The sequence below is a fragment of the Talpa europaea genome, assembly GCF_964194135.1.
Source record: "Talpa europaea genome assembly, chromosome: 16".
NCBI lineage: Eukaryota > Metazoa > Chordata > Mammalia > Eulipotyphla > Talpidae > Talpa > Talpa europaea.
The window spans coordinates 41,982,825-41,993,714 of NC_140084.1; the positions used below are offsets into that span (position 1 = coordinate 41,982,825).

The 10,890-nt window shown below is 58.7% G+C and overlaps 1 protein-coding gene across 1 annotated transcript; it reads right to left on the reverse strand.

The window, feature by feature from the left end:
• Positions 1–298: 298 nt before the first annotated feature.
• CCNP (cyclin P) lies at positions 299–7,785 on the reverse strand (the record flags this gene model as incomplete). Its single annotated transcript, XM_084256919.1, has 7 exons — positions 299–464; positions 1,125–1,276; positions 1,656–1,814; positions 2,389–2,544; positions 2,622–2,711; positions 4,294–4,491; positions 7,717–7,785. 7 exons carry the CDS (start codon positions 7,783–7,785, stop codon positions 299–301), a joined length of 990 nt encoding a protein of 329 aa, XP_084113045.1.
• Between the last annotated feature and the right edge of the window lie 3,105 nt (positions 7,786–10,890).

The following is a 10,890-nucleotide window of genomic DNA, read 5'->3' on the forward strand; positions in this document are numbered from 1 at the left end:
GTTTGTCTCCCTAACTGAATTTGAGACCCCCCCCCCCCCACCTTTAGGCCGCCAGGCGGTGCTTGTGAAAGCCCGCCAGTGCCCTCTAGCGGAAGAGTTCGGAATTCGCACCGCCTCGCCCAGCAAGGGCTTGGTGAAAACATCCAATCAGAGGGAGGAGACCCGGGCAGTGGCCAATCAACAGCGAGAAAGGGGCCACATTCAACCAATGAGCACAGAGAGCGCTCAGAATAAAAGAGACGCTTTTATTGAAGTGGGAAACTGACGTACAAGTTTTTTTTTAATCGTATCTGGAGGCTCAGCGAGGCCAGTGCTGGGGGCGGCGGAGCAGGCGGGCGGCGACCAGGCTGGTGCCCTGGCGCTGGGGCCGCGCGTACTTGAGGAAAATGGCGGCGCGGCCGGGCGCTGGGCCTCGGAGTGCAGCGCGGGCCATGCACGGCTCAAGCGGGCCCAGCTCCAAGGGGCTGCGGCGGGGGAGAGACACTGATTGGGGGGGGGGGGGGGCGCGGTGGAGTGACCTATTCTCGGCGCTGGGGACTCGAGGCTGACAGGACACGTGGACTTGGGTCCCCGGGCCGCGCAGGGGTTCTTTCCAGCTAGAACACGAGCCCCGTCATCTGGCATGACTCGGGGTCACCGAGGATGGGGAGACACCTGACTCCCCTCCCCCCGCAGGGAGCGGCCTGGAGAGCAAGCTCCCACGAGGAGGCAAGGAGTGCAACCGAGGATACGCAGATCTCTCAGGGGGACAGGAGAGAAGAGGCCATTCTCCTTGCCCCCCGCCCCGTGACACGCTGAACAGGGAGGGGGGCTCTAGCAACTAAAACGACACCCGATTCACGGCTAGATGGAACCTGGGGGACTCTGGGCCTAGCAAACCTTTCATTCTCAACTCTAGAACTCAGAGCGTCTTCCTGGGGAGGTCCTATCTGGGAGCCCCAATCTAAACAAACTCCTTTCTCTCAGATACCTTTAGGAAAAAGGGATCCCCCAGAGGATGCAGACATGCTATTCTCACATCCAGAAAAGTCCATCTATGTGTGCCCCTCGTCCCATAATTGTCTCTCATTCTCTGACCGAAGGCAGGTCCCTAAAAGCACAGAGACCCTCCGTCTCAATATTACCTGTAAAGCGCCGGCTCAGGCCCGGAGCCCGCCCCATCGAGAGCGCGGTGTGCCAGGCTCAGAGCCGCAGCCGCACGGCGACCCGGCTCCCAAACTGCAGCCTCGGCCTCCAGCAGGGACAGCTCCAAGAAGTAGGTGGCGAGGAGCCGCACCTGCCAACACCCCAACTCTCAGGCCACGCCCCATCCATGCAGACCACGCCCACACACACACTGTCACGCCCCGTCCCCACGCACTGGGGCTGCTCTCAGGCCACGCCCCATCCACACAGACCACGCCCCCACCCACGCTGCCACGCCCCTTCCCCATGCACACGCGGGGCTGCTCTCAGGCCACGCCCCCACCCATACAGACCACGCCCCCACCCGCGCTGCCCCGCCCCTTCCCCACGCACCGCGGGGCTGCTCTCAGGCCACGCCCCCACCCACGCTGCCACGCCCCTTCCCCCACATGTGGGGCTGCTCTCAGGCCACGCCCCCACCCATACAGACCACGCCCCCACCCGCGCTGCCACGCCCCTTCCCCACGCACTGCGGGGCTGCTCCTCGCCAGCTGGGCCAGGAGCCGCAGGCAAAGGAGAGGGCCGGGGTGGTGCAGTCGGAAGTCCAAGCGGCTCAGGAGGCGGCGCTCCGCTCGCAGAAGCTCGGAGGGTGAGAAGGAGCCAGCGCCCAGGAGGCAGAGGGAGGCGGGCTGTGGACGGGGAAAAGCCACTCGGAGCCTTGGGCCCCGGCTCCTTACTGCCTGCCCAGGAGTGCCCGGGATCGGCGCGGTCCCCGGGCTGCAGAAGGGGCCGGTGGCCCGCTGCCTGGAAGGCGCGGAGCAGACTCGAGTCAGAAATTCCTAGATCCCTTCAAATCCTGCCATTGCTTTCTGCATGACGTGGACGCGCCCTGAACTCTCAGAACTCGGTTTCCTCGTCCGTGAAACGAGCTATTACTCCCACTTGGAGGACGCACTGGATGTGTGCACGGTCACTACGACGCTCACGCGGACCGTAACGCCTGCAGGTGTTCAAGGTTGAGTCCCAGTCCCAAGCACCAGGCTTTAAGCAAAGGTCTTCCTCTCCCGGGCCTCGGTCTCCTGCTACAGGGGCACCTGGGCAACCCCTACCTCACACAGATATGCCGGGGTTCCCAATTGTACGTAAAATGCTCGCTGGGCATGGGGCTTGGCACCCCAAGGGCGTTCACTCGGCCACCCGGCAGGCGGGGGTGGGGGGGGGGTGGGCAGAGCGTTCCATCCTCACAAGCCCCACCCGAAATACCTCGGGGAAGACACACTCTTCCATTTTGCTAGCCACGAACAGGCAGGCCACGCCCAGCAGCTGCAGGCGGCGGAGGCGCACGCGGTATGCGCGCAGGTAGGAATCGAGCAGGTGCACAGCTAGGTAGAGCGTGTCCCCCGCCAGATCCAGGTACTCCTAGGAAAGGGCACGGGTGACCACCAGGGTCCTAAGCCGAGACGCGGGCCCGGCCCTGCCCCCACCCCCGTACGTACATGCACCTGGACCAGCCAGTCCACTACTAGGGCGCGCATCTCCGGGGTCACAGTGCGGGGCAGAGCCCTCCTGGGCAGTGAGCGGCACACCTGGGATTGGGCGAGACGGCCTCACTCTCCACACCTGGGCCTCGGCTTCTCCGCCTAACTCCAAAGGAGTGCAGCAGCACCCTCGCTCGGGTTGGACGGCGCAGGAACGCAACACCCAGCGGCCCTCCAGTATCTCCTCCATACGCGCTCCTCTTGCCCGACCCCAGCTGGAGCTCTGGACTTTATTCTGGACTCCTCCCTAGCCACCTCCCCAGCATGTAGCCCCCTGAACATGAACACCCCATATATATCCCTCCCCACTTTCCCAGGCCCCACCCTTGGCCACCAACTCTCAGCCCATCCCCCTCAGCATCCAGAAAGGTCTTTCTAAAGTGCAAATCTGACCAAGGAACTCTCCAGGCTAAATCCTTCCATGGCCTCCAGAGAGAATCCTAACTCCTGCAGCCCGCAGGCTCCCCAGGCCCCAACAAGCACCTCTTTCCCTCTCCCCTCCTATCCCACACTCCAGCTCCACCAGCATTCTTTTGACCCTACCAACCTCAGGGCCTTTGCAAGCACTTCCTGTTCCTGCTGCCCACACAAGTCCTCTCCCAGCTTCTTGCGTTGCTGACCTCTTCTCAGCTATTCCAATCTCAAGTAAAATGTCCCTGGCTTCCTGTACTCTGCACCCCATCTTTGTCTCTGTAGCTCATCACTAGCAATTTCTTTTCACACATATTTTCACTCTGGAGATAGGCCGCTTGCCCTATGTATTGTATCTGCTGGCCGCCTTAGGGCTGCCGGCACCAAAGGGCAGGGACTCCTGCCCGGGTCCCAGCTGGATCTCACCTCCTATCAGAGGCCCTCGCTGCAGGCAAGGCGCCCACGAGGAGAGGCACCCACGAGGTGCTGGTCAAGTAAATTCATCCCTTCAGCATTCCTCCCGACATTATCTCTGTGGTCTTTCTAAAAGGATCACCTCTCAGGGGCTCCCTGGTGGCGCAAGGGATTGAGCACTGTACCATGAAGCAGTCCGAAGCCTCTGCAGCACAAGTTCGATCCCCGGCAGGCCAGGAAGCAACCCACATGGCGCAGCAGACCTCTCCTGTCTCGCCCGCTGCTCCCCTCAGCAGTGTATTTCATCAGTCTGCCTGTTCTGCTCCCCACTCTGTCTCTGGTGAATCCTCTCACCCCCGCATCTCTGGCCTGTGCCCCAGCTCTTGTATGCATAAATAAATCAATCTTAAAAAAAAAAAGGTCTGTGATAAGGATAAAATAAAATAAAAGGATCACCTCTGTTTGCTTGCTTGACCCCCCACCCCCCGGGACACACTTCTGTTGTGCCTAGAACATGCTCAGAACCAACTTTGTGATACATCGCAGTGTTTTGCTGAGTGAGTGAGTCTCTGCGAGAGCTAAATCGAAGGGGCTGTGCATCACCTAGAGAGGGTCTGCCCCCGGCCTGCGGGGTCCGGGCTACGGCCTTCCCGGCGTGGAAACCACGAGGTAACGGCCAGGGACAAAGTCAAGAAGTGGAGCCGGGGGCTGGGAAGTTAGTAGGGAGAGTTGGGAGCCGAGGCGGGGCTCATGGACCCCGAGCCTCTGCTGCCCTCCATTCTCCCCCGCCTCGGGGTCCACTCACCATGACTTCGGCGAAGATGTCCCGGGCGTACTCGCGTTCTCCCTCCAGCCCCAGCGCGCTCAGCGCCTCCTCCAGCCCTGGCGGCGCGCGCGGCGCCCCGGGCCTCTCCTGGAGTCCTGGGGAGACGCTCGGGCCGGCTGGGACGCCGGCGGGGCCCGGGGCGGGCGCAGGCTCCGGGTCGAGAGCAGCAGCGGGACTCTGCAAGCGAGGGGCGAGGGGTTCGGCGCCTGAAGAGATGCCTGACCCGGAGGGGGGTTCTGACGCCTGCCACTCACCAGCATCCTCCAGGCTGGCGTGGGGGCCGAAACCCGACGCCCACCTCTTCCCACTGGAGTCAGAGGAGCAGCCGCCGCTTTAATTGCGCCTGGGCGCAGGCGCACCGCGGAGCTCGCCTCACCTGGGCAGGTGCCTAGGCCGCGGGGAACGCTCCCCAGGCTGGCTCTGGCCCCGCCAGGCTTTCTGCGTTCAGGAAGCCGCAGTCAAGCCCTCATCCTGCCACTTTCTGTGTGACCAAAGGCAGCCCCTCTAAACCTCACTTCCCTCAGCTGCTAAGCAGGGATTGTTTCAAAACTTAGCAGACTGTCCAGAGGATCTTGTAAGATTGTGTTAGTTGCATCCCGCAGAGAGCTCAATAGGGGAGCTGTCAAGCCCTTGACAGGTATTTCAGGCGGGCCTCAGTGCTCCATGCAGCCGGGATGAGCAGATGACCTGTGTTCCCTGCCTCTATCACACCTGGAGCTGAGGTTGGGATGGAACAAACTGGCTACTCTGAGCTAGGCCTGTGGCCTCTCTGCTGCCCTTCCAGTGGCCCCAGCCCCTCCAGTCTGTCCCCCACAGGCAGCCAGAGGGACTTGTGCACAGCGAGTCAGGTCACACTCTGCCTCTGCTCAGAGCGCCATCGTGGCTCCCAACTCCCTGAGTTGAAAGTCCACGAGACCCGTTTTCTCTCTCTCTCTCACTCTCCCCTCACACCTTTCCACTCATCTTCTACCCCTGTCCCCTCACTCCTCATTCCACACTGGATCATCCTAACCCACAGCAGGCATGCTTCTGCCTCAGGGCCTTTGCACTGGCTGTTCCCTCTGCCTGACATGCTCTTCCCCCAAATAGTCATCTCTTTTAAAGTGTTTGTTCAGATGCTTCCTTCTCCAGGCAAACTACCATCCTGAGCATTTCCTGTCCCCATTCTCTGCGTTTATTCTCTCCTGGTCACCTGTTACCTTCTAACTGTGTATTTATCCTTTTTTTTTTATCACCCTCTGACTAAAGTGTGAGAGCAGAACTTGTTTTTCTGCTTTTTTTTTTCTTCTTTTCATTGCTGTATCTCCATTGCCTAGTACAGGAGTTGCCACATAGTAGGTAACTCGACGAATATTTATTGAATAAATGATTGAGCAGACTGGTGGTCTGCAAGGACCTCTCTGAGGTCACCTTGCAGCTGAAACCTGAAGGACTGCAGAGAAGGGGGAGAATATTGCCAGTGGAGGAAACAACTTCAGTCGAGGCCCTGGTGTTTGAAAGAGATTGCACTTACGTATTGAGAGATCAGTGAAGCTAGAAAAGTGAGAATGTGTGATGCAGGCTTCCTGTTACACGCAGAGTAAAAACAAAACACTTTTATTGTCCACAAGGCCCATTGTTGCCTTTTAAACCTTATTTCCTTTTGCTCTTTCTCATGCTCATTCTACTGAAGACACCCTGGCCTCTGTGTTCCCCAAACACACCAGGCACCTGCCTGCCTCAGGGCCTTTGCACTTGCCATTCCTTGTGCCTGCAGTGCTGTTCCCCAGAGAACCACGTAGCTCATGGCTCACTCTTACTCAGCGCTGCTCAAATGGCACGTGACCTTCTGTGACCCTCCCCCGTCTGAAATAGCCACCCAGCCATCATCCAGCCCTTCTCCTGATCTCACATAGCTGATGAATTAATTACGTGTCTCCTCCAAGAGTAGGGCTGTTTGGTTCTTGTTTATGCCTGTGAATTCAGCACCCACAACAGTGTCTGGCACATAGCACGTGCTCAGCAATGAGCAGAGTTTTTTGCACCCCTCCTACAGACCAGGGCACCTCCCAGGGCAGGCTAACCAGACCCTGAATCCCAACAGTGGGGAAGAGCAAGCATCAGCAAGTGCTTATCAAATGGCTGACTGAAGGGCCTGGCCCTGCTCTTGTTGAAGCTGTCCTGAAGGCCAGAGGGGAGGGCTGGCTCAAACCTATATTCGCCTCCCCTTCCCTACCTCAATTTCCTTAACTGGAAAAGGGGTAGGGGTGGGGAAGGTGGCCCTTGTCCTGGAGACTTGCACACATCCCAAGGATTTGGGGCCTACGTTGGTGTGGTAAAGGCTTTCACATCTGCCAGAGACCCAGCTGATGGGCACCAGCAGGACTATGGGGCTTTAGTGTGAGGGTCACAGAAAGGTCTGTTTGAACTGACAGGCCCGCAGGAGCTCTTTATATTGCTCTGTCCACTTTTGTGACAAAAAGAGCAATAACCACAGGAGAACAAGCGTTCCATTGCAAGACATGAACCAGACCCCCTGTATTTCAAGTCTATGACAGGACCACATGGGATGGGAGGGGGGCAGGGAGGAGCCAGTCACGTGGGATCGCAGCATTTGACTGCACACCGCCTACTAACACACAAAACACTGTCAACACACACGGCGTCCCCCCGGCTTGTCACGGTGGCCCGAGTCAGCAATTCTGCAGCTGCCCCAGGAATGAGCAGTCAGACTGTGGCCAGCGGGAGGCAGCCTTGGAACGGTCACAGGGTGGACAGACAAGCGGGGAGAGGGTGTGACAATGGGGTGGGAGAGGAAATCGTGTCAAGGCTGTCTCGCCTTGATGAACGGATGAGGACCTTATCGAAGCCCAGGTTTTGTTCAGATTCCCCGACTCTGCCTGCCCGGCCTCTGACCCCGGGGGGCCCACCACACGCAGCCTTCATTCCTACAACTTTCCCGGGTGGTGGCTGTTTTTCCACCACCTCTGAGAACAACCGGGCAGGTATTTTGTTAACAGGCTCAACTGGGATTGGCCCGACGTCTCTTCTAACTGGACCGGGGCTATTTGGGGGAGAGCCAGAGGTACCACTCAAACTGTCCACATGATTCATCACCGTTGATGTGGACCCCGATCACCTGAGGGGCGAGTCAGGTTCGGGCACTTAGGTTGCCTCCTGCTTCCCACACTGCACAGTCCACATCTGAGGAAGGTTAGTGCGTCCCCTTGTGGGCAGAACAGCTACAGAAATGACGGGGTAGTGTTCACTGACCGCTTGTGTCAGTGCCTGGATCACTGACCCCTTGTATCAGTACCGACTTGTCTACTTTATACTTTGGGTAAACTCCAACACCACTGCTTAAGTTTTTAGCTATGGCCTCTGGGAGTTTCCAGCTGCCCCCGGCCCTGTGACGTGGCACACCTCCATCAGCGAGCTGGATTTTTCTTCTTTGAGCAGGTTCTTAATTTCGGGCCCTGTGAGATGCTCCATGTCTTGCTCCCCTCCCAGAATCATTTTTATACTATTCTTGAAGAGTTTCAAACTTTTCTGTAACTCTATTTCAAAATCACAGTTAAAAATAAGTGAATCATTTCTTTTGGGAAAGCTGATATGCTTTAAAATACAGCAGTGGAATGTAGGCCACAAAAATTTAAAAAGCACAAGCGTGGTACAGATGGACTGTTGAGGTTTAGCACAGCACTGAGAGGAACAAAAAAAAACCCAAGAAACCGGAAACCAAGTCAATTCTTGTCAACAGGGGGCGGCTGACTCAGTTGGGGCTGGAAAGCCTGACAGTGATGTGCCAGTGCACCCCCAATTGCAGTCAGGTGACCGGGGCTCTCCTTTCTATTAGTGGCAACACCCCTGATCTGTGGGGGAGGTGGGGTGAGATGCAGAACAGCCTGGGCTTGGCCTTAGTGACTGGGCAGAATCATGCATAAGGGGGATCAGCCATTTTTAGGCTGCCAGGCCATCTGCACAGAAAAGTAATGTGAGGGCCCATAGCCTGGTACTTGGGGGCCCTCTTTATCCTCCATGCCTGCATCTAGCGGAGTTCTCCCCGACACGAACCTCATGAAACCATCTAAATGCACAAGACAAAGGACAGACAGATTCATCTCAAAATTTTTCTAATTGGCAAAATTTTATTCACTCTTCTACCTTTTCCCTTCTGGGGACAAGTCCTCCCACAGAGGTGAGCAGCACCAACAATGGAAGGCCCTAGGTTCAGCCAGGAGAAGCAGCTGATGAGCTGTGGCCCTGCCCCAGGGGAGACTCAGGCTGTCCCCAGGGTGGAGGGGCAGGGAGCACCCCTGAGCTAAGGGAAGCTGGCCCAGGACACCTTCAGGGGCTGGGACTATTAGGAGCGTGGAAGCTTTCTTCACAGGCCTCTGTCTGCCGCTCATGACTACCAGGCCTTCATCACACACAGTGCATGTGAAGTTTGAAAAAATAATCCGTTGACTCCCAGCTGTAGTCAGAGGCAAACAAATGTCTATGAACAGGCTGCCGTTCCACTGCCCTCACCGCTGGTCCCCAAAATAGGCCTGCGGAGCCCTAACACCTTCTGGCAATACCTGACATCAAGTCCACCAGTGCATGGCCTCAGCAGCGCCGCTCCAGGCCCCAGAGGGGGAAGTCAGAGGAATCCCAGAGGTGGCACTGCGGTGACCAAACACTGAGGTGCTCCCAGCTAACAGCACCCACACATCCCCGACACACCCATGATTCTATGTGCGTTTAGCATGTGGAAGGGGACAGGAAGTACCCTGCTGCAGGGTTCAAAGGCGGTGAATGGGACCTCCCTGCTGGGGCAAGAGGTTAAGTACAGCACTATGTAGCAATCCGCAGAGCAGACACTGCAGCATGAGTTCGATGCCCCCTGGCTGGCCAGGGAGCAACCCACATGGCGCAGCAGGCCTCTCCTGTCTTGCCCGCTGCTCCCCTCAGCAGTGTGTTTCAGTCTGCCTGTTCTGCTCCCCACTGTCTCTGGTGAATCCTCTCACCCCCTGCACCTCTGGCCTGTACCCCAGCTCTTGTATGCATAAACAATTAAATCTTTAAAAAAAAAGTTTTGAAACGGACACACCTCTGACTTTGGGGCGCAGCAACACCTTGCACACCATCCTTGATCAGAGCCGCAGACCCTCCCACCTCTCTTCGCCAAAGCAGCTTCTGGGGCCTGGAGACTCACCTTGCCACTCCCACACCAGGCCTGGTGAGGCTTCCAACTCCTCAGCAGCCTCCACCCCATAGCTGCCTCCCCCTACCAGCCTGAGCACACCCCCACCCACTCCCCACCTCAGCAACAGGGCCCGTGAACTGAGCAGGCAGAGCAGGAGGCCCGACTCCCTAAGCAAGGAAACGCCCAGGGTGGGGGCCCAGTCTGAAACGAGTGTTTTTATTGCTGTACCGTACAAATACAAGGACTGGGGGAGGCCGGGGGGGGGGGGGGGGAGGAGGAAGAATTGTCAGATAAACATACACACACAGAGAGGAAAAAAGACCCCCCCCTCCCACCCACACCAACCCCCACCCCACCCCAGGATGTCTTTCTGTGAACTACCTAGTACAGGAGGTGGGGTGGGGAGATCAAAACCACAAAAACTAAATCCAAACACCTGGAGATGTTGAGGGGGAGCAAGGGCAGCAAGTAGGACCTCGGGTGCGGCTCCTTCACTGGGACAGCATCCCTCCCCCCGGGGATGAAATGCTCAGGCCAGGGACAGGCCCAAGCCACATACACCGCGCACACTTGAGGCCGGGGCACCCTTGTCCTCACACACACACACCCAACACGCATGCCACACACAGCACGTGCCTCGTGTCCCAGACGCCTGAGGACACATGGGCTGAGACACACACGCGCGCGCCCGAGCACTGACACATGTTCACCTTAAGGCTGCAGAACGTGGCCCCGAGAGGGGGAGGGGGAGGTGGTCTGACACCTCCTCAGAGGCCCCCACCCCAAGACGTACCAGACACCCCCACCCCTCCTCGACCCTGTCTCCGGGGCCCAATACTGTCTCGGTGTGAGATGTGTAACAGCCGAGGCTGGCGCCCCCCCCCCACACCCCCAAGGAGCGGGCGACCCTGCATGGGGCCAAGGCCAGGCCTGGGGTCCAGCGGGAGGCAAGGCCAGCTGGAAGGAAGCCTTGGTAAGGCACGGGGCTGGGGGTGGGGAAACGAGTCCCCAAATGTTCCTCCTGCCTCCCTCACAGGGTCAGGAGAGCAGCTTGGGGGCCGGCAGGCAGGGCCAGGAGGCAGTGCCCAACGCCTGCCCCCCCCACCGGCTCCTTGCAGGACAGAGTGGTCTCCATCCACAAGAGGGAGGGAGCCCGAAGCCCCCATCTGCAGCTTCTGAAGGCCCGGGCCGGCCCCTGGACATTATTGCTTTTCTGCCCCTGCGGAGGAGGGGCTGGCTGCCCCGAGCCAGGCCGCCCAGCCGAACAGGGCGTGGGAGGCAGCACCAGGGCGCCGTCGGCTGGGCGCCCGTCCGCGGGAAGGCAGCCTGACGGGAGCAGCGCACGGGCACCCCGGCCAGACACGCAGGACGGCCCACCGCGCCGAGCTTGGCCCTCACTGGGGCTTGTG